This window comes from Leopardus geoffroyi, chromosome C3, assembly GCF_018350155.1.
Source record: "Leopardus geoffroyi isolate Oge1 chromosome C3, O.geoffroyi_Oge1_pat1.0, whole genome shotgun sequence".
NCBI lineage: Eukaryota > Metazoa > Chordata > Mammalia > Carnivora > Felidae > Leopardus > Leopardus geoffroyi.
Genome location: NC_059338.1, coordinates 86459949 through 86481656, shown reverse-complemented (window position 1 = coordinate 86481656; position 21708 = coordinate 86459949). Strand labels below are relative to the sequence as shown.

General features: G+C 40.6%; 3 protein-coding genes across 8 annotated transcripts in view; 2 read left to right on the top strand and 1 right to left on the bottom strand.

The window, feature by feature from the left end:
- The window catches only part of TRMT12 (tRNA methyltransferase 12 homolog), a 35482-nt gene extending 16297 nt beyond the window's left edge, over positions 1-19185 (top strand). For 2 of the 6 annotated variants that reach the window (XR_006706226.1, XM_045453722.1), the window contains one exon: positions 3557-4550. The gene's annotated coding sequence lies outside the window, so the exon portion shown is untranslated. Of the gene's footprint in view, positions 1-3556; positions 4551-4591; positions 4700-19077 lie in introns of those variants that run through there. The other 4 variants (XR_006706230.1, XR_006706229.1, XM_045453721.1 and 1 more) reach the window with 4 other exon arrangements.
- Positions 8345-21241, top strand: RNF139 (ring finger protein 139). The gene is made up of 2 exons (XM_045453718.1): positions 8345-8839; positions 19078-21241. Exons 1-2 carry the CDS (start codon positions 8659-8661, stop codon positions 20895-20897), a joined length of 2001 nt encoding a protein of 666 aa, XP_045309674.1. The 5' UTR covers positions 8345-8658; the 3' UTR covers positions 20898-21241.
- The window catches only part of TATDN1 (TatD DNase domain containing 1), a 58083-nt gene continuing 45929 nt past the window's right edge, over positions 9555-21708 (bottom strand). Inside the window, exon 12 of the mRNA XM_045453726.1 lies at positions 9555-9781. Coding sequence (XP_045309682.1) covers positions 9754-9781 — 28 coding nt within the window. The 3' untranslated portion in view covers positions 9555-9753. The remainder of the gene's footprint in view (positions 9782-21708) is intronic.

Genomic DNA, 21708 nt, shown 5'->3' with positions numbered 1-21708 from the left:
TTGCATCAATGCCCTTCCCTTGGCCCACAATCATGGCCACTTGAGAAGCTCTTCTGTCTTGCTGATAAAGGATGCAAATGCAGAGCTAAGTTCATTGATGGGTTTTCTTGGAATACGGGTCCAAAACCAAAATAAACTGCTGCTACCCTACAGCCCTACTCAGGAATGGTCTTAAAAGACAGCAGGAAAGGGTATCTTCCCACAAGGCAGAACTGGGGGCAATATTCCTGGTCATCCACCTCGTATGGAAAGAGAAGTTGCCTGAAGTAAGAATATACCTTCATGGCAAGTGGCAGATAGGTTAGCAAATTGATCAGGGGCCTGGAGTGGGAAAGATTAGTTCAGGGACAATGAAGCCTGGAGAAGAGGTGGTGGGGAATCTATGGGATTGGATACATGAGTAAAGAGCTTTGTGTTGCGTAAGTGCCTACCGGAGACATGCACATCAAAGAGGAACTCAACAAGTAAACGAAAGACTTGGCTGGTTAATTTTAGCAGCGGTCGTCATAAGCTACCCCAGTAGCATAAAGAGCTTATGAATAACATGTTGCAGGGATGCAGGTTAGCAAGTTGCCAACAGCATGGCTCCTACTCACCAAAGAGCCTAGTATTCAGCGCTGAGCCCTTGGTTCAACACCATCCCTCAAGAAAACCAAGCAGCTAATTGGTAGTAAATGGGTTACATTGGGCTTCTGTCATGGAAGGGCAGTGATTCACCTTGACTAGAATCTTCCTACGTGCATCCATGAGTTTACCTTTCCTGCCCACAAGATGTTGGCCAGTGCTGCTATCCAAAGGTTTACAGTGTTCGATCCATCAATATGTCTCCTGCATAATATTGCCTCTGAACAGCAAAGGAAGTGTTTGAGTGGGCACATGACCAGGTGATTCACTGATCCTATCATGTACTATACAACCAAGAAAATGCTGGCCTGGTGGAGTGGTGGAAAAACCTTTTGAAACCAAATCAAAGCTTGAAGATAATGCCCTATGAATGGGATCCCATTCACCAGGATGCAGTATACACTCTAAACCCATACCTATTACATAATGAGTGCCATGCCCCATTTAGATAGAAAATCCACAGCTAGGAATTAAAGGATAGAAATAGGAGAATTTCCACTGTGGTGGGCTAAACAATGTCCCCCAAATATGTCCATGTCCTAATACCCAGAACCAGTAAATATATTATCTTAACATGATAAAAGGGACTTTACAGGTGTGATTAAGTTAATCTCAAGATGAGGAAAGTATCCTGGTTTATCCATTTTGGCCTGATATAATCTCAGGGGCTCTTATAAGAGGGCCTTATACAATACAAGTAGGACGTAGGACGTGTGATGACAAAAGCAGGACAGAGTAACATAAGGAAGAGGCCACGAGCCAAGGAATGTTGGAGGCCTCTGGAAACTGAAAAAGGCAGGGAAATGGATTCTCCCCCAGAATGCTTCAGGAGGAACAGAGTGGTCGATACCTTGATTCTAGACTTCTGACCTCCATAACTATGAGAGAAGAAATTTATGTTGCTGTAAATCACTAAGTTTGTGGTAATTTGTTATAGCAGCAATAGGAAGTTAATACACCCACTTACTGTCCCCACTGCCCCCCGTCTCCCCCCGGGAGTTCATGCCTCCCGTCTCCGCAACTTTGTGAGACTAGAGGGCTGATCCCTAATTGGGAAGCTCTTTCATCAGGAGATGCAATAACAGACCCTTTACACTTTAACCTACTGAGATTTCCCAGGCATGTCAGGCTTCTTGTGCTAAGAGACCAGCAGGCAAGCAAGGAAGAGTCACCACTCCGGTTGGGGATAAGTGAATCTGATCATCAGGAGGAAGGAGGGTTATTGTCACACAGTGAGGGCAGGAAGGAGTATATTTCACGCTTACCCCACCCACTAGGGCATCTCTTGGTACTTCCCTACCCAGTATCAAGAGTAAAATGAGTGGCTTCCAAAATGACACAGTAAGGACCTCTGAAAACTGGCTTCTCCATAAAATTAATGAGAAGACTGGCACAAATTGTCAAAATCAACTTTTCTTTTTAGAATTTTAGAAACTAAAAGCTTACAGCAATCTGAAGATCATTTATTTTTAAAACTGACAAATTTTGATTAAAAAGGGAAGCTCTGGCATTCTAAAGTGTCCAATTCCCACTCCCTCCCTCCACCACCACCCCCCCCCCCACACTAATACAAGTTAAATTGTTCTTAACTGTAGGGAGGATGCTTCCAGTGTGATTCCCTGTGAAGTGATATGCAGCCTTTGTTAGACACATTATATTGCCGGGTTTTTATCCTTTCCCACTGCACTGTAGTATCAGTTTTATCATAAATCAGGTGACTATACATGTGGGGATTGTTACCAGACTTTTTTGTTCCACATTCAGTTACTCTATTCAAGCACCAATACTATCTTGTTTAATTTGCTATAGCTTTACGATAGGTCCTGATAACTGATCTAGTAAGTCCTTCAACTTTGTTCTTTAAGATTGCCGTATTCTTTTTTTTTTTTAATTTTTTAATGTTTATTTTTGAAAGAGAGAGAGAGTGAGAGAGAGACAGCGCAAACAGAGGAGGGGCAGAGAGAGAGGGAGACACAGAATCCGAAGCAGGCTCCAGGCTCTGAGCTGTCAACACAAAGCCCAATGCGGGGCTCGAACCCATGAACTGTGTGAGATCATGACCTGAGCCGAAGTCAGACGCTTAACTGACTGAGCCACCCAGGCGCCCCAAGATTTTGCCGTAGTTATTCTTGACCTTTTGCATCTTCTTAGGAATTTTAAATCAGCTTGTCAATTTTTGGGAGAAAGAACCTGTTGAGATTTTTCATTGGGATTACATTGAACTACAGGGTAAAATTGACATCTTTATAATATTGAATCTTCCAGTTTTAAGCTTTTATTCTACTCCGTGAGGTGGAGCTCTGTGAAATGAGAAGTGATTATTGATTATTAGAAACCCGAACTATAGAAACCTGTCTAGGATAAAGGGTCCTATCCTTCCCGTCTGTCAGTGGGGTACTATATCCATCTTCTTTGGGCTTCCTGCCTTGGCAAATGTTTTTAACTTAGTATTCCTTGTACTCTGCCTTTCAGCAGTATCTCGGCCCTCATTATCCTGGACCATCACTTAACATACTTAACATATTTGAACGTATTATCTATTTATATTTTATTTATATTCTAATATATGAATAATTAGCATATATAGCAATCCAAACTCCTGAGCCATACACGGAACCATTGCAAAGTGTTGTGTGTAATATCATAAGGGTTCCAGTGAGTGGATCTTGTTCAACATACTAATTATTATTACATACTGTATATCATACTGAGTACTTAAAATATATTAATTTGTATCACTGGCATGAAAAATTGCTTGCGGAGGAGCAGATCATAATTCTCTGCAATCAGAAAAATATGAGTTAGAAACCTTGGCTCTGCCACTGTTCTTGTCCGTGTCTTTCAGTAGGTTTGTTAAGATTCAACTGGATAACGCATGCTATGTATTTCGTATCTTATTTGGCAATATTAACCACTTTTTTCTTTTTCCCAGGTGAGGATACTGATGATTAGAGAGTTTAAGTTCTCTGTCTAGAGTGAGAGGCAGAAGCGGGCAAACTTCCTGCCAAATGCATAGAAAGTGCTCGGCAAATGTCTGTCACAGGAATTGAACGAACTGAAGGAGTCAGTATATACTCAACATTGATTGCAAATGCCACCATATTCTCTGTTGTTTCCTTTGTTAACTAAACAACAGACTTTTCCTATTCACTTGGCATTTACAAAACCGGAAAACTCAAATAGTAGCTGAATGTTGATGGGCATATCTGAAATTTACTTTAATGAAATGAGAAAAACTGTAATTTGGGATCAGAAGCCTTTTTTTTTTTTTTTTTTTTTTTTTTAAGTAATTCCAAAGGTCTGAGAAAAAGTTATGGGGTGTATCTATCCCTTTTTGGGCTGTCAATTCCCACCCTTCCCCCCAGCATCCCCATCATCCGTTTGAAGTAAATACATAATACATTGGTGGGTAGAGGTGGGGTGGGTAGTTCTAAGTGCTGGCTTCTTTCTGCTTTCTCCCGCTAAGGAAGCTGTTGGCACTGGCTGGTACAGCTGGGGTAAGACACAGGGTCCCATAAGCTCGGCTAATTGCATCTCACTCTTGGAACTTGAAATCGTGAAGAATAATGAAAATAACCCTCTAATAATCTCCCTTTTTGCTTAAGATAGCCCAGAATCAGTTCCTGTTGCTTAGAACAGAGACCTGGCAAGTGCAAAGGTCAACAGAAAAGTCAAACAAGTTTTTACATGTTCTGTTTCCAAAGGCTTTTTAGAACTAAAGGGCATTCAACCATTAAAGCCAAATGAAGTTATTTTTAAGCTGGTAATATTTTAAACGGGCAACTTACGTATATAGAGTGTGTCTGTGTGAATGCACACACACCCTCCACACTGCTCTGAGTGGATTCAATATAAACATATACCTGAATTGTGCAACATTCAAGTCAATGTAGAAACCAAGCAAAGATTAAATTCAGTGAATTGCAGCTATTTCTTTGAGAGCTTATTTAATTTTTTTTTTTCACAGTGGGTGCTATGGAGGGATTATGCTTATTAGGAATTTAGCTTCTGTTTGGATGACGACTAACAGACATTTCCTGATACAAAGCTGAGAAAACCTCTTGCAAAGCTAAGCAAACATAACCAGTTAAGTTCCTTCTGTAAAAACAAAAAACGAAAGAACTATTCCTCTGAGATTTTTGTCCTTGTTCCTCTGTTTCCATCATAGCATCTATTAAGTGGTTTGGTAGTCATTAGCTTTTTGGTAGTACAGGATATTTTGGGGTAGTACAGGAGGGTATCCCTTCATCTTTACTTGAAGGTGATTATTTCTCCTGACTTAACTGGACCCCTAAAATGTAAGCAGCCACCTGGAGCTCAGGCATGATGAAACTGAGCTTAGAATATAGACTTGAGAGGTGGCAAATGTAAAACAGAAAAGTGCACCACTGACGTAGGGATTTTTCTTTTGAAAGCTTATCTTTTATTTTTAAAATTCCTAAGCTTTCTTTAAAACAAAAAAAGTTTATTTTGAGAGAGAGAGAGAGCAAGGATAACTGAGCACGGGAAGGAGAGAGAGAGAGAGAGAGAGAGAGAGAGAGAGAGAGAGAATCCCAAGCAGGCTCTGTGCTGTCAGTGCAGAGCCTGATGCAGGGCTCCATCCCACCAACCATGAAATCATGAACTGAGTTGAAATCAAGAGTCTGACACCCAACCGATTGAGCCACCCAGACGCCACCTCCCCCCGCCCCCAAATTCCTAAGTTTTCTAAAAACTACCTCAGTAATATACATTTAATTTTAAGGTAGTATTTTAAAGTACTTTGCCAGAATCTTTTTAAACCTTCGTTTTATAGATGGGGAAAGTGAGATCTAGAGCTTAAAGAGATGTGCTTGAAGTCACGTAAGATGAGAACGACTGTGCCATCGCTCCCGAGAGTGGGATTTACTTTGAATTAGAAATTCTTAAACTAATAAAATTTGTGCATTAAATTAAGATTAGAAACTATTAAAGCATTAATAAGTAAGGGCTGAAGCGTTTTATAAGATTTTTATTTACTATTTATTCCACTTAAGTTTTTATTTTTTATTTATTTATTTTTTAAATTTTTTTTTTCAACGTTTATTCATTTATTTTTGGGACAGAGAGAGACACAGCATGAACGGGGGAGGGGCAGAGAGAGGGAGACACAGAATCGGAAACAGGCTCCAGGCTCTGAGCCATCAGCCCAGAGCCCGACGCGGGGCTCGAACTCACGGACCGCGAGATCGTGACCTGGCTGAAGTCGGACGCTTAACCGACTGCGCCACCCAGGCGCCCCTCCACTGAAGTTTTTAAATAAAAATTGGAGAGCCCATACATTATTTAATTCTCCATTTTGCATAATCATAATGTAATTGGTACTTGCCTGCTTTCTCTACCACACTCCTGTTTTCGATTAGTCCTTGTGGACCTTTTCCTCCACAACAGCTTCTCTCTTTTTGCTTTAAGTTGCAATCAGGGCAGAATAACAGGTGAGTTGAGAAGCTAATTTACGTCTCTGAGGTTTTCTATATAAACCTTAATAATCCTCTCATCTTACCAAGTTTGCTTTCCTTTGGGAATTTTGTCAGCGCCACAAGTTTATTCCCCAAGTGTGCAATTTAGGAAAATTAACCTGGCAGAGGTAAACAGACTGATTTATAGGAAAAGTGGTGATCATAATAACATAATGAGGATATTGCAGTGAATCAGGCAAGCTCCAGTAGGATCTTGGGTTCGGAGTGTGGCAGTGACCACAGAAAGGGGAATACAAAGGAGACAGGTGGATACAATGTGGTTGCAGATTGGCTGTGGGTGTGAAGAGGAAGGAATCAAAGATGCCTGAAGTTCTAAGCTTCCTGGGCTCTAATCCTTGGTTTGACTCCTACTAGCTATGGCCATTCTAGCATACTACTTACATACATACTTTGTGATTTGGATAACTTATCTAAGCCCCAGTTTCCTCCTCTCTAAAGCAGAGATAATCCTACCTACCCCAAAAAGGCTGATGCAAAGATTTAAGTAAAATGTAAAACCCTCCCCGTGGTGCCCAGTACACAGCACTAGATAGATGGCAGTCATTATTTGTGGGGGATAACAACAACAGGTTAAAAACATGAGACTGGAGTAAGGAGTTTGGGTATGAATCAATCTTCCTACCACACCTAACTCCACCCAGAGAAAGGGGTGTTGGAGTTTTATACTCCTTTCCTCTGGAGGGTTTTTAATAGAGGATAGTCACCCACGCAGAGCTCTGATACAGACGGATAGCAGAGCACAGTTTGGGCTAGGATCCTAAATGAGCCAGGTTTTTTTAATTTTGTTTTTGTTTTTTGATTCCCCCTTATTTTAAGATGGCTGAGTTAGTAAAGCAGACTCTGGCCCAATTTACACTCTCATTTGCTGGTGAAGGAACAGAAAAATAAGAATGACCACATTACATTAATTACATGGATAGGCAAGAAAGTGTAGGGAGGGAAAAAGACCTTCCTTCGTGGTCCCACGTCCTGTGACTTGGGACCTGGAAATTAAACTGACAAAAGAGAGATCAACAAGAGAGAAGCAGTTTATTAACCCGTGAGTGCACATACCCATGCGAGAAACTAAGTGGTGAATGACTCAAAGCGTGCCTACGATTTGGGGTTTAATGTATTAACAAAGAATAATTTTGTAGAGAAGTGACAAAAGAAAAGGGGATTAGGCTTTCAGCGACAGCAGACTGCTAAGGTAAAAACGTAATGGAGGAAACGAATGGAAGATAAGGGTTCATTTAGTTAAGGTTTGCGGGTCACTGAAAGTCTGAGTTGCCCTCGTCTTGGTAAGGGAGAGGGAGGCACCTTTACAAATAGAAATTTATGTCCTGCCTTTTAGGCGAACGGGGGCAGTGAGGAGGGCGGGCAGGGATCTTAAAAAAAAAATTTAAGCTTCTGCTGTTTCTCTGCTATCTTCAGCTCAAAATTATCTTTGTGTCAAAGTGGCATGTTTTGGGGTGGCACATTCTGATCCCCTACAAAAACATAAGTGCGGCTTCTTCCCTGAGGAGGAAAGAAGGGACTGCCTGAGTGTGGGAACCTCAAAGGCCAGAAACACAGACAGAGCCCTGGGTTCTCGCCCTTAAATCACAAGTGGCCCTTGACATTCGCAAAGTGCGGCCGATGGGTGTCCTCAGTTCTGTCCAGTCGGGTAGAAGACACGGAAGGTGATGCGCAAGAGAGGAGAGGGATGCTTTCCTTGGCAGCGCCTACCACCCCCAGCTCATTGCCACGTCGCACGGCCGCAGCACAGAGCGCGCTCAGCGACGCTCCAGCAGGACCCCGGGCGGCCTTGCAGAGATTTTCCCTGGAAAATGCCATCCTCAGACCAGCCTCCGGGCGGGGTGGGGTAGGTCCGGCGGGCGGCGCCCTCTGCTCTCCTCCTCCCAAACAGCTCTGAACCACGTTTATGGGACGCTTAATGGGTTAGAACGAAGCGGCTAATAATTCCGCCCACGGAAGCAGGGAGTCCCTCGCAGAACCTACGCTGCCACCGCCTCCCGTGAGGAAGCCACTCAGGCAGGAGGGCGCGGCTGCCGGAGAGCGCCTGCGCCACCCGGTGGCGCCAAAGCCGCGAAGGTGGGCGGAAACCATGGCAACGCGGCGAGACGTTCGCTACGCCGCGCGTGATGACGGTCTGGGGAGCGCCCCTAACGCCGGATTATGACGCAGTCGGCGGCGCGGGCCCTGCGGTCTCGCGTGACCGCGGACGCAGCCTCCTGGCCTCCAAACAGCAGCAACGGCAGAGGCAGGCGGGCGAGGTCAAGATGGTGGCTCCGCGGGCGGGGGAGGCGTTGGAGGGAGGAGGAGCCAGACCTTAGCCGGCCGGAAACACAGACACCCAGAGGCCTCCCGGGAGCCTCCGCCGCCTGCTCCAGCTCGAGAGACGCGAGCGGGCGGCGGGGCAGGCAGTGAGACAGACCGGAGAGGAGGGAGGGCGGGGGCGGAGTCGCCCGCCTTAGCCCCCGCCCCTGGCCGTGGTCCCGGGCCCTGCCCCGCGCGGCCCTGCCCGGCTCGCCCAGCCCCGGTGTGGCAGCGGCTCATGGCGGCGGTGGGGCCCCCGCAGCAGCAGGTGCGGATGGCCCATCAGCAGGTCTGGGCGGCGCTCGAGGTGGCGCTCCGGGTGCCCTGCCTCTACATCATCGACGCCATCTTCAACTCCTACTACGATTCCAGCCAAAGCCGGTTCTGCATCGGGCTCCAGATCTTCCTCCGGCTTCTTGGTAAGCGGAACCGGGTAGCTTGCGTCCCAGGACGGCTGTGCGGGCCGAGACGTGCTGCAGGGAGCGGGCACCCGCGCGCAGTCAGTGGGTAGTGTGTGTATGTGTGTTTGAGAACCAGTTTCTTTCCCAACAGAGGCATCTTTGCAGGCTGGGAGAGGGGAGGAGATGACACTTGTCTCAGAGTTGACAGCGGAGCAGTCCTCGTCAAGAGTCAGCCCTCTGTTCATTTTTGCACCCGAGGGTGGGGAGAAAGCATGGATGTGTGAGCATGCGGCTCTTTGCCTGCTGTTTCTCTTGGGGAATGAGTACTGGCTTGCCGCGTCTCCTGCGACAGCCTTGGAAAAACAGCAACTCTGCCCCATCTCGCCGTGTGTGACCTTGGGCTTGTAGTGCCAAGGCCCGGGCCTCAGTTTCCCCCTCTCCAAAATACAGAGCACTCGTATGTTGTCACTTCTGTATCCCCGGGCCCACATGATCATGAAGCGTCTGCGGGAAATTACACCCAAACGAAGGAGACAGGGTTTCGAATGTCAAACCTTGAAACGATGACCAAAAATGCTCATGAAGACAGCGATACTTGTAACGAGTCTTAGCATTTTCCATGAATAGAGAAGGTATTGAAAATCGTAATAAAAATGGCTAGAAAGTGAGGAGACTTTTCCGAGACTCCTGAAAATCACTGCCTTTGTTGTAAATGAATGGAGTGTTAACAATATCCTGTTTCATCCCCCGTCTTTACTTGCATTACCAGTGTGAGAAGCATTTATGCATAACATTTTTTTTTAAAGCAGCTGAAACTTGGCAAATTTTGTTGATGAGGTAATTCTTGTGATCAGTTTTCAGTAGGCTTGTGATTTTGAAGTGTTGCTGATGAAGGGTTGATGATGAGGTCCTTATTACCGAGACTTTCTGAATTAGGAACCATCTGTTGCTTGTTTATTCCTCCAAAAAGGAAAAAAAAAAGTGGTGTTGAGTTTTATTATTGGCAATAACATTTTACATTTGTTTGGTACTTTATTTTTGTAAAGCATTTTCACTGTTTTTATCTAACCTAAACTTTACACATCCCTCAGAGGTTGATGGTGCTAATCGCATTTTTTAAATGAGGTAACTGAGGGCCATAGAGACTAAGTGGTTTTGATTTTGATACATAGCAGTAAGTGGTTGCCAGAGCTTGGGCTGAAAAATCTTCTGACATCCAGGGTGGTTCACTTTTCTCCTCTATACAGCTGCTATCCAGATACAGAATGGTATAGTAGTGATCATATGTTAGATCTAAAACTAACAGATGGGACAGTGATGCTCTTTAGCACAAGACTTCTCAGTAACCCACCAGCTACTTGATCCCAGTCATTGCTACTTACCATTACAAAAGTGTAATGCCCTCATTATATGTGGCAAAAAGGGAGCTGTGTGATTTCACAGTGCATATAATATGGAATCATCATGTTCTACACCTGAAACTAATGTGTTACATGTCAGTTATACCTCAGCTTCAAAAAGAGCATTAAGTGGTTTTTAATGGTTTATGCTCAACATACTTTGCTTCATTTTGGTACTCGTAGATAAAAGTGATTTCAGTTAAATAAAGTGAAATTCGTAAGGGGGGGGGGCCTGTTGGGATGGCATTTTATTTCTGCCAGTTAGAAGCCATTCAGCAAGATCATAGATTAATAGGCTCTTACTTAGTATAGTTACTTAGGGGTTCCAGCTGAGCCTGATCAACTACCAGCCCTCTTTCCCTGCCATACCCACCCACATTAGTTAGGGATATGCATGCGGGCAAGATCTGTGCCGTTTTTTGGCATCAAGAGACTGAGAAGTGAGAAGAATTACCATTTTTGTTCCTCAACCCCATAGGATGAGAGAGAGCTTGCTAGAGAGAGAACAGAAGCGAACAGACTTCTAAGGAGCTTTATCAATTTTGGGATAACCCAAGTGTTGCTTTGGAAACTCACCGAATATAACTACAGGGATGACTTTCGTCACTTCTGTTTTAAGAGGAGGTCATGGTGGAGCAAAAAAAAAAAAAAAAAAAAAGGCCACCAGAACCAAAAAACAAAACAGCTGTGTTTGAGGGGATTCATGTATTCTTTGGCAAATGGTGTAGCCACTGCCTTGAATGTTCTTTTGACCTGCAACTTCGTATCCTTTTGAGAAGCCCTTTGAGACCAGGTGCTTAAAGGCAGTGCTCTTGAGAGTTGAGCTTTAGGCAAAGGAGCTTTAAGGAAAAGGGAGTATTTTCCTTAATTAAATCATGTGTAGTTTAAGAACCCTGAACAGTAATTTTGGTATTTTCTTTGTAACCCATGCGTATTTTTATGGTAAATCATGGAAGCTGTATTTGGCAAGTTAAAGAATGTGACCTCAGGCAAGTGATTTAACTGCGCTGTGCCTCCCTTTTCTTAACATTTTTAAGGATGGGCAGTGATGGTCTGTCTCAGGATGTTAAGGATGGTAAGTGAGTTAGGATGTAAGCTCTTAGAACAGTACCTGGACCTAGGAAAGGCTATCTAAGTGTTAGCTATTAATAAGCTTGATAGCTTTAAAAAAAAAATAATGCTTCAGTTAAGACCATACTGTTAGATATTTTGGTCTTTTGAAGGTCTCAGTGAAATTTTGGTGCTTTGTACCCACAATTTTTTGTTCACACTTTGTAAGAAATACAACATATTTTCCACATCTATCACCTGGACTGCTACTTACGTTATACCAGTGTAATTTGCTAATTTTTCATACTTGTGAGAATGATAAAATTCTTTTTTAAAAAAATGTTGGGGCGCCTGGGTGGCGCAGTCGGTTAAGCGTCCGACTTCAGCCAGGTCACGATCTCGCGGTCCGTGAGTTCGAGCCCCGCGTCAGGCTCTGGGCTGATGGCTCAGAGCCTGGAGCCTGTTTCCGATTCTGTGTCTCCCTCTCTCTCTGCCCCTCCCCCGTTCATGCTCTGTCTCTCTCTGTCCCAAAAAAAATAAAGGTTGAAAAAAAAAATTTAAAAAAAAATAAAATAAAAAAATGTTTGTTTATTTTTTAGAGAGAGAGAATCCTCAAGCAGGCTCAGCACTGTCAGCGCAGAGCCCAACATGGGGCTCCATCTCACAAACTGAGATCATGACCTGAGCTGAAATCAAAAGTCGGACGCTTAACCGACTGAACCACTCAGGCACCCCAGAATGATAAATTTCTTAAAAACTGGTTTTGTTGCTAAAGATTTACCCTGAATGAAAACAAATGTCTTCAATTTTTGAGGCCCATTTAATGAGGCAGCTTATGTTGTTACCGAAAGTGACAGATTTGTGTGTAAAAGCTACCAGAGGATAGTTGAAATTAATTGTTCTATCTAGTTGTTTTTTTTTTTTTAATAATCGTTGACCTCTCAATACTACTGTCTGTAAATCTCAAAACTTGTCAAATCTCATCTTTTTCTTTAAAGTGGAATTGTAGGGGCGCCTGGGTGGCGCAGTCGGTTAAGCGTCCGACTTCAGCCAGGTCACGATCTCGTGGTCTGTGAGTTCGAGCCCCGCGTCAGGCTCTGGGCTGATGGCTCGGAGCCTGGAGCCTGTTTCCGATTCTGTGTCTCCCTCTCTCTCTGCCCCTCCCCCGTTCATGCTCTGTCTCTCTCTGTCCCAAAAATAAATAAACGTTGAAAAAAAAAAATTAAAAAAATAAATAAATAAATAAAGTGGAATTGTAAACATGGAAATCTATTCTCTGGAAAGCATTACCAATTTTATATCTGGTCTCTGAAAAATTTACTCCTCTCCTACAAAAATGTAACACCACTGCACTTGCATTTGGTATCCAACTAATACAAGAATTTCAGCAGATTAGAATATAAAGCATCTCATTTTGGAGATCCAAAAAATACAAATCACAGCATATGGAGTATTTAAGAATATTAAGCTATTCTTAGGAGGTGTTAAATGCTAAATGAAATGCAACCCAGTGCGGCATAATGCTGAATTAGCAAATCTAAATCCAAGGCAGAAAACACAAGCAGATGAGTTTGATAGTATTACTCATGTAATGATAATTCATTGAAGTAGAAAGGCCTTTCTAAACACAAGGAAACCCAGAAGTTACAAGGAAAAAATTGATAAATTTGAGTGCATAAAAATGGAAGACTTTTTTTGTGACAAAACTCTTTTTTAAAAAATTCTTAAAAATGACAAACTGAGGGGAAAGTATTCACACTGTATAAGATTGAATAAAAGTTTTACTTTTAAGAAAAGACTTACTTAAAAACTTAAACTCCCAGAGAAGAATGGGCCCAAGATAAAGTAGTTTCCAATAAATGAAATGCAGATGGTCAGTAAGCAAAAACAAAAAACAAAAACTCAGCCTCATTTACAGTTAAGGAAATGCAGGCAACAAGATTTCAGTTACCAGACTGGTGAAGAGTTCAGCATTCAAATAAAAGTTATACTATATACAAAGTTCAAATAAAGTTATACAGTTGTCACTTCTGTGTAAAGCCATTTGGTTCTGTCTCTTGAAATCCATCATCCATCTTTTGACTCAACAATCCCAATTCTAAGAATTTGACCTAATGATATAATTGTACTTGTGCAAGACTATGGGAAAGCATTTTCATGGCAGCATTGTTGGTAATAACAAATTGTTGATCTAAACATCTATTAGATATCTAACTTAGGTAATCTAAATATCTAAAAGGAATCTGTTCTTTCTATTAGGTTTAGACATAAAATGAAGTTTTTGAAAAGAATGAGATAGGTATTTTTGGTGGTATAGAAAGAACTCAGAAAACCTTTGAAGTGAAAAAACAGTGAAGCAATAGTACTTTTCACACCATAGGGATAGACTGGGGATTTTCAACAGCAACCCTATTGATGTTTTGGACTGGATAATTCTTGGGGGGGGGGGCATTGGGGAGGGTTGCTGTTCTGTGAATTACAGGATTTTCAGCAGCATCCTTGCCCTGTTCCCATTACATACCCATTAGCATCCCTCTTCCTCCTTTTGTGACTGCTAAAAATGTCTCTAGACATTTAGATATTACCAAATGCTGGGTGTGGGTGTGGGGAAGTGGGGTTGGGGCAAAATCTGATCCTAGCTGAGAATCACTGAGGTAGATAAATAGACCAATAGCACAGAATAGAAACCCCAGAAACAGAGCATCCATGTATATAGAGAAACTTGATGTGTTTCAGAGGTAGAATTGAAGTACGTACATTGAGGTCAATACAGACTATTCAGGTCGTGGTCATTTAGTTACATGGAAAAAATTACACTGGGTCCATACCTCACATCAATATATAAATAGTTTTAGGTGGATTAATACCTAACTGTGAAAAGCAAAACTTTAAAAATTTGTGGAAGAAAATATAGGAGAATATAGAGTTTTTTTAACCTTCGAGTAAGGGAGAAATTCTTTAAAAATGTATGAAAGTAAATGTATAAATAAAGATTGGTAAATCCAACAATATTAAAATTAAAAACCTCTGTCAATCAAAAGGCAGCAGCAGAAATGTGAAAAGATCAGCCACATACCTGCAGAAGATATTTGCATTACAGATAACTGATAAAGAATTTGTAGCCAGAATATTTTTAAATGTCTACAATTCAAGAAGGAAAAACCGCTCCATAGATAAATGGTCAAAAGATAAATTGGCAATTCACAGAGAAAGAAACATGGTCAATAAATCGGAAGATGCCCTCTTTGATAAGTAATCAGAAATGCAATTTTTAAAAAAGATAATAAAAAACTCCACTATTACAATGACATCCTCTTTGGATAAGAAGCAAAAAGAATGAGTTCGTGAATGTGTGTTTGCTTATGCAAAACTTTGTTTACTCTTCATTTTATACCCATACCTTTTGACTTAAAAAAAATTATATTCACATTTCTTTTTAATAAAAACGTTAAAAATCTTAGTTTAGAAGCAAAAATTTAGTTTTCTTATTAATGAAAGACTTAGAATACCCTTTTAAACCCCAAATGAGAATTCTGTAGAAATACTTTCTTTATGCTCTCGTTTATTTATCAAGTATACCTACAGATTAACATTTCAAGATATTTTATTTACTTGGTCTACATTTTATTGCTTGGGACTCTCTTTGGATTACGGTAATCATAACATTTCTGTGTTGTTCATTCTTTACTTTGTTAGGCATTTAAATGTTTTTCCATAGTTTTCTTTAGATTGTGTTTAAAAGATATTTAAAGATATCTGGAGAGTTATAAATGTTATGTCTTATTTCCTTCCAGTTTTTAGTCCTCAGTCTCTAGACAGGGTTAAAGGTATGAATGGACTTTACATATAAAGGGGTTAAACACTTTGTTGTGCGCCATGCATGGCAGTGTTTGTTTTGTTTGCTTATTTTGGTAATCAAGTTGAAAAGGCCCTGAACTCTTTCATGAATAGAGTTTGTATGTATCTTCCAAGCTCCTGAATTGATTTTGATACTTGGCTCTTTTCCTACTGTGAGAACTTCAGTGGAACTCTAATCACTGGGTACTGAGATCCCTGATCTCCAGTGTCCAAGGTGATTTTTCTTCATAAAGTAGCATTTATATATAGTCTTGATTGCTTCTTCAGGTTACTCTTAAATCCTAATGAGAAATCTACCCCTGCGCTTAATTTTCTTAGGCCTTCAGGATAAATACCAAAAGTTTTATGTCTGAAGTTGTAAAAATGCAACAAACTTTGGTACTATTTCAATGTTAAAAGGCCATAAGAGGGAATGTTACTTGAGAGACTTGTTACTTGGCACGTGGGCGTTTTCTGTGAGATGAGAGCTGATTTTTCCTACATTCCATACATAGGAACATGAGCATAAAAGAAAACTGTAAGAACCTTACATGCAAACTTTGGGTAGGAATTAAAATAATTTTAAACTATTCTTGAAATGTTTTGTCATTATTGTATCCTGGAGTATAATTTTAATCATGAAAAGTAACAGTTTCTTACTGTTACTTGCTGGGGCGCATCGAGACTTGGAGTTTAGTCTCACAACGTTGGCCATCATCTCCCCCTTTTTTCCTTTGATACATTTGCATGAAGCAAAATAGCACTTTTTCTACAGAAATATTTGTAAAAATCCAGTCATTCCTTCATTTGTGTATAAAAATAAGCTTTAAGGAAAAGAGCTGTTAGAATAAAAAGGACTGGTTTATAAATTACAACAGAGTTCATGGTTATTCACAGGTAAAGATTAATTTACCATTTTGTGGATAGCAAGTTGACAAAAATAATTTATAGTCCCTGTTTGGCTTTCTCCATTTTAAGTGGCATAAAATAGGACTGAAGTTATTTGGGTTTTATTTTGACTTATTTTAGGAGATTAAGTTTTGTCTCAGGAAAAATACCTTTTTTTTTTTTTTTTTTTTCCACATAGAAAAAGTAAGATTACACATAGTGGGTGAGTAAATTCTGTTTCCTGTACCGTACATGAAAAAAGTTTCTAATCCAACCCCCCAAAAAACCCATTTTCTAGTGAAAGGGCCTGTTCCCACCTGTCAGCTCTTTGGGAGATTATCAGTGACCACTTGCTCCAGGAATTAGGTGGTTCTTGTGCAGACATGTATGTGTCTTTCAGGTGATTGTGCCCTTCCCTCCTTTTCACGAATAATCTGACACGTGGGCACAGGATAAATTTTAAGTTCATAGGCAAAGCCATCATTGAGAACTAGCCCTTGCTTTTTTACATGCAATAGACTGTAAAATGCCTCCATTGTAATATGCAGTGTCTTTCTTGATTACGTGTTGAAATAAGGTGGGTAGATGATGTTTTTGGCGTTTGCCATTTTTTCTGTACTCCAAGCTCTGGTTTCTCAGTGTTGTCTTACCTTTCCATAGGTTTCAGTTTCCAGGTGGGCTGTATTTTGCGGTTGCCTTTACAAATACAATCTAGAACGCAGCAGAAATATTTCCCCAATGTGACTTCAATGAACAATGAAATAATTGTATTTATTTTCTGCAGAATATTTTAGGATCCATAGATGTGCAAGGTAGGAACCTTGCTTGCTATCAAGAATACATTGTATAGCAGGATAGATGACCTACTCAGATAACTACAAACTACAACATCAGGTAGTATATGAGTATTGGGCGTTTCCCCAAGTTCTGTGGGTAAGTTGAAAGATCAGTCACTACCAGAGAGAATGGGTCGATTGGATGGGTAGGATTCAGACAGGGATTTGGGAAGCCCATCATACCAAGCAAAGAGAAGAATGTAAACATAGCTGCAGTTGTGGCAGAGAAAGGGGTGTGTTTGAGAAGTCTGGAGTGGTGGTCTGTGTGTGTTGGGAGGAGCGCTACTCTAAAGCACGTTGGATCCTTGAATGTTTGGACAAGGAATGTAGATTTCACTTGATAGTAATTTCAAGAGCCACTGCTTTGGAGCATAGAAATGAAAAGGCAGTTTGGTGTTCGACTGGATAGATTTGGACAAGAGCTTTTAGGCACCAGCTGACAGGTTGGTGTCGCTGAGTAAAGGGACATAATAGGTGTTAGCAGAATTGGCAAATAACTGTCAAAGTTGGAGGATGTGGGGCTAGAGGTGCCATTAAGAGAATAATGGTACGTGTAACTGAAATTGGAAATTGCAAGAACTATTTGAAGCGAGTTAGGTTTTAGAAATTTTGAGTGTTTTCAGTTGTAAGGTAGAGGTGGAACTAGGTGAATATTTGGATATTGTTTCCATAGTTGAAACCTTGGGCGATAATGTTTATTGTGATCTCACTTAAATTTGTCAGAGTTGGGGTGCCTGGGTGGCTCAGTCTGTTGAGTGTGTAACTTTGGCTCAGGTCATGACCTCACTGCTCCTGAGTTCGAGTCCCACATCGGGCTCTGTGCTGACAGCTCGGAGCCTGAAGCCTGCTTCAGATTCTGTCTCCGTCTCTCTGCCCCTCCCCTGCTCATGCTCTGTCTCTCTCAAATATAAAAAAAAATAAAAACATTAAAAAAATTAAAAAAAAAACTTGTCAGAGCACAAAGAAAGATGATCCTGGATGCATGTCACACTGTACATTGGTTACATACAGAGTGTGGGGGGAGGGCTTTATTATCATTTTAAAAAAATGTTTGAGAGCGAGCACGAGCAAGGGGAGGGACAGAGAGAGAATCCCGAGAAAATCTGTATACTGATAGTGCAGAGCCTGATGTGGGGCTCAATCTCATGAACAATGAAAACATGACCTGAGCTGAAGTCAACAGTTGGATGCTTAACCAGCTGAGCCACCCAGGCGCCCCTTATTACCAGTTTTTAAAACATGTTTTGGTTTTCTAAATGTTACTTCTGGGGGCGCCTGGGTGGCACAGTCAGTTAAGCGTCCGACTTCACCCAGGTCACGATCTCGCGGTCCGGGAGTTCGAACCCCGCGTCAGGCTCTGGGCTGATGGCTCGGAGCCTGGAGCCTGTTTCGGATTCTGTGTCTCCCTCTCTCTCTGCCCCTCCCCCGTTCATGCTCTGTCTCTCTCTGTCCCAAAAATAAAAAAAAAAAAAAAAAAAAAAAAAAAATGTTACTTCTGTAATTTAGAGAATAAAAAGGGTTGACTGTTTGTAGTAAAGGATACAGTAATTACAGGAAAAAAGAGAACTTTGGAGGATGTTTCTGAAATCTGCAGGAAAGTATGTAGAAAAAAAAAACCCTGATTTTGGACCCATGGGAGAACGCAGATTTAAGGAGCAGGAAAAATAAAAGCCAGCAGGAGTTCACTGTTTGAGGAAAAGGAGGCCTTAGGTGTAAGTATAAAAGTTAAACTTGATTTCCTAAATGTGACTTTTAAGAAAAAGGAATCTAAGGTTTAATAGGCAAATATGTGCATTTTGATTATTTTTAATTCTTAATGTTTTTTTAAAGTAATGGAATTGTTTTAAATATTTTTAGTGATTATGAAATTATAAAGGATATGTTCTTTCAAGATTTTAAGACATTAAAATGTATGTATCACTACAAACTGATCTTGAAGATAATTTTGGGGTCTGGACATACAGTACTACTGGAATTACTTTGGGAATTAGAACATAAAGGAATAAGATTTTTTAAAATATTGTTTGGTCTGTTCTGGTGAACTCTGACTTTACAAAACCTTTATTGGCCTTTAAACCTAAATTGTCTTGAGGCTTAGTTAAGTTCGTAACTTTGAAAATATTCATATTTCCTGAGTAAGGGGAGAATGGCATAATTATTAGTAGAAAAACATTCTTAAAAATGTTGTGTTCAAATGACCTGTTCTTTCTTTCTTTCTTTTTTTTTTTTTCTCTCTCTTGTTTAGGTATATTTGTATCCAGTATTGTTCTGATCTTGTCACAACGATCACTTTTCAAGTTTTACATGTACAGTTCGGCCTTTCTATTAGCTGCAACTTCAGTGTTGGTAAATTATTATGCTTCTTTGCACATTGACTTCTATGGTGCCTACAACACATCAGCTTTTGGAATTGAGCTGCTTCCTCGCAAAGGGCCCTCACTATGGATGGCACTCATCGTTCTCCAGCTGACCTTGGGCATTGGATATATTACACTACTGCAGATCCATTCCATCTATTCACAATTAATTATTTTGGATCTCTTAGTTCCTGTAATAGGCCTGATCACAGAGCTGCCATTACACATCCGAGAGACTTTAGTTTTTACTTCTTCCTTGATTCTCACGTTAAACACAGTGCTTGTCTTGGTCGTGAAACTTAAGTGGTTTTATTATTCTACACGATATGTTTATCTTTTAGTGAGGCACATGTATCGAATTTATGGATTACAGTTATTAATGGAGGACACATGGAAGAGGATTCGTTTTCCAGATATACTGAGAGTCTTCTGGCTAACAAGAATTACAGCTCAGGCTACGGTGTTGATGTACATCTTAAGGATGGCAAATGAAACTGATTCCTTCTTTATCTCTTGGGATGATTTCTGGGACCTCATTTGCAATCTTATAATTAGTGGATGTGATTCTACACTAACTGTACTGGGCATGAGTGCTGTAATTTCCTCAATAGCCCATTATTTGGGCCTTGGAATATTGGCTTTTATTGGATCCACTGAAGAGGATGACAGGCGACTTGGCTTCGTAGCACCTGTTTTATTTTTTATTTTGGCTCTTCAGACTGGTTTAAGTGGGCTAAGACCAGAAGAGAGACTTATTCGCTTAAGTAGAAACATGTGCCTTTTATTAACTGCAGTCCTGCATTTCATCCATGGGATGACAGACCCTGTATTAATGTCTCTCAGTGCCTCTCATGTGTCATCTTTTCGCAGACATTTTCCTGTGCTCTTTGTCTCAGCTTGCCTGTTTATTCTTCCCGTTTTACTCAGTTACGTGCTTTGGCATCACTATGCGCTAAATACGTGGTTGTTTGCAGTTACAGCCTTTTGTGTGGAACTCTGCTTAAAAGTAATTGTTTCTCTCACTGTTTATACATTATTCATGATTGACGGCTACTATAATGTCCTTTGGGAAAAGCTTGATGATTATGTCTACTATGTTCGTTCAACAGGCAATATTATTGAATTTATATTTGGAGTAGTAATGTTTGGAAATGGGGCTTACACTATGATGTTTGAGTCAGGAAGTAAAATTCGGGCTTGTATGATGTGTCTACATGCATATTTTAACATCTACTTACAAGCAAAAAATGGCTGGAAGACATTCATGAATCGTAGGACTGCTGTTAAGAAAATTAATTCACTTCCTGAAATAAAAGGGAGCCGCTTACAAGAGATAGATGATGTATGTGCAATCTGCTATCATGAGTTTACGACATCTGCTCGCATCACGCCATGTAATCATTATTTCCATGCACTTTGCCTTCGGAAATGGCTGTACATTCAAGATACTTGTCCAATGTGCCATCAAAAAGTGTACATCGAAGATGACATTAAGGATAACTCAAATGTATCTAACAACAATGGATTTATTGCACCGAATGAAAATCCAGAGGAAGCTATAAGGGAAGCTGCTGCTGAATCTGACAGGGAATTGAACGAAGATGACAGTACAGATTGTGATGATGATGTTCAAAGAGAAAGAAATGGAGTGATTCAGCAACACACAGGCCCTGCGGCTGAAGAATTTATTAATGATGATACTGACTGATTAAAATAGCATTTGCTAATCATTGAGGTATTTGTTTAAAATTCAGTTCATCCAAAATGGAGTAATATGCTTCACTTCAGTGTGTAACCAAGCACAAAAACAGTATCCATGTTGAATCTGTGAATGGTTTTCCGTTTACTGTGATGTGCTACTGTAAATATACCTCTTTAATTACTTCTGGTCTCTTTGGTGACCTATTTAAATTTGTGTACATTGTTGTACATAGAATAAAATGTTTTCACGTTTTTATGACAAAATTTGAACAACTAGCTTTTTAATAGATGTAATGATAATACAGTGCATCAACTGTGCCAAAGATTCCTCAATGAAAGCATATGAAAGTATCTAACTGTGGACCTTAGTTTTTCTTTAAAATGGATGGGAGGAATGAAAATGCAAATCAGAGGAAACCACATTACGTGAAAGAAATAAAATAATTTGGACCAGAGGATAAAGGCTATACCTAGAGCATTTTAAAACAAAGGCAAAAATAGGCTGCCGGAAAAGACTTTCTTGAAATTTGAGAGCAGCCCCTTGTGGAGCTGGGGTGGAAAGTCATGATTCAGAGATTGTATAAGAGTTGAGAAACAGGTTTATCTCAGCTAAACTTTGGGATATAAACCAGAATGTGCTACTTGTTTAATTTTGAAGTAAAAAAACAAAACAAAACAAAACCCCAGTATGCTTATTGGCCATTCTGTGTTTGCAGCGTTGACATAAAATTGTCCTTTCAGACTTTGGAAGAGATTACAAAATGAAATATTTGGGAGTTTTCATTGATGTAAACTAAGACATTAATTGACATTAAAAT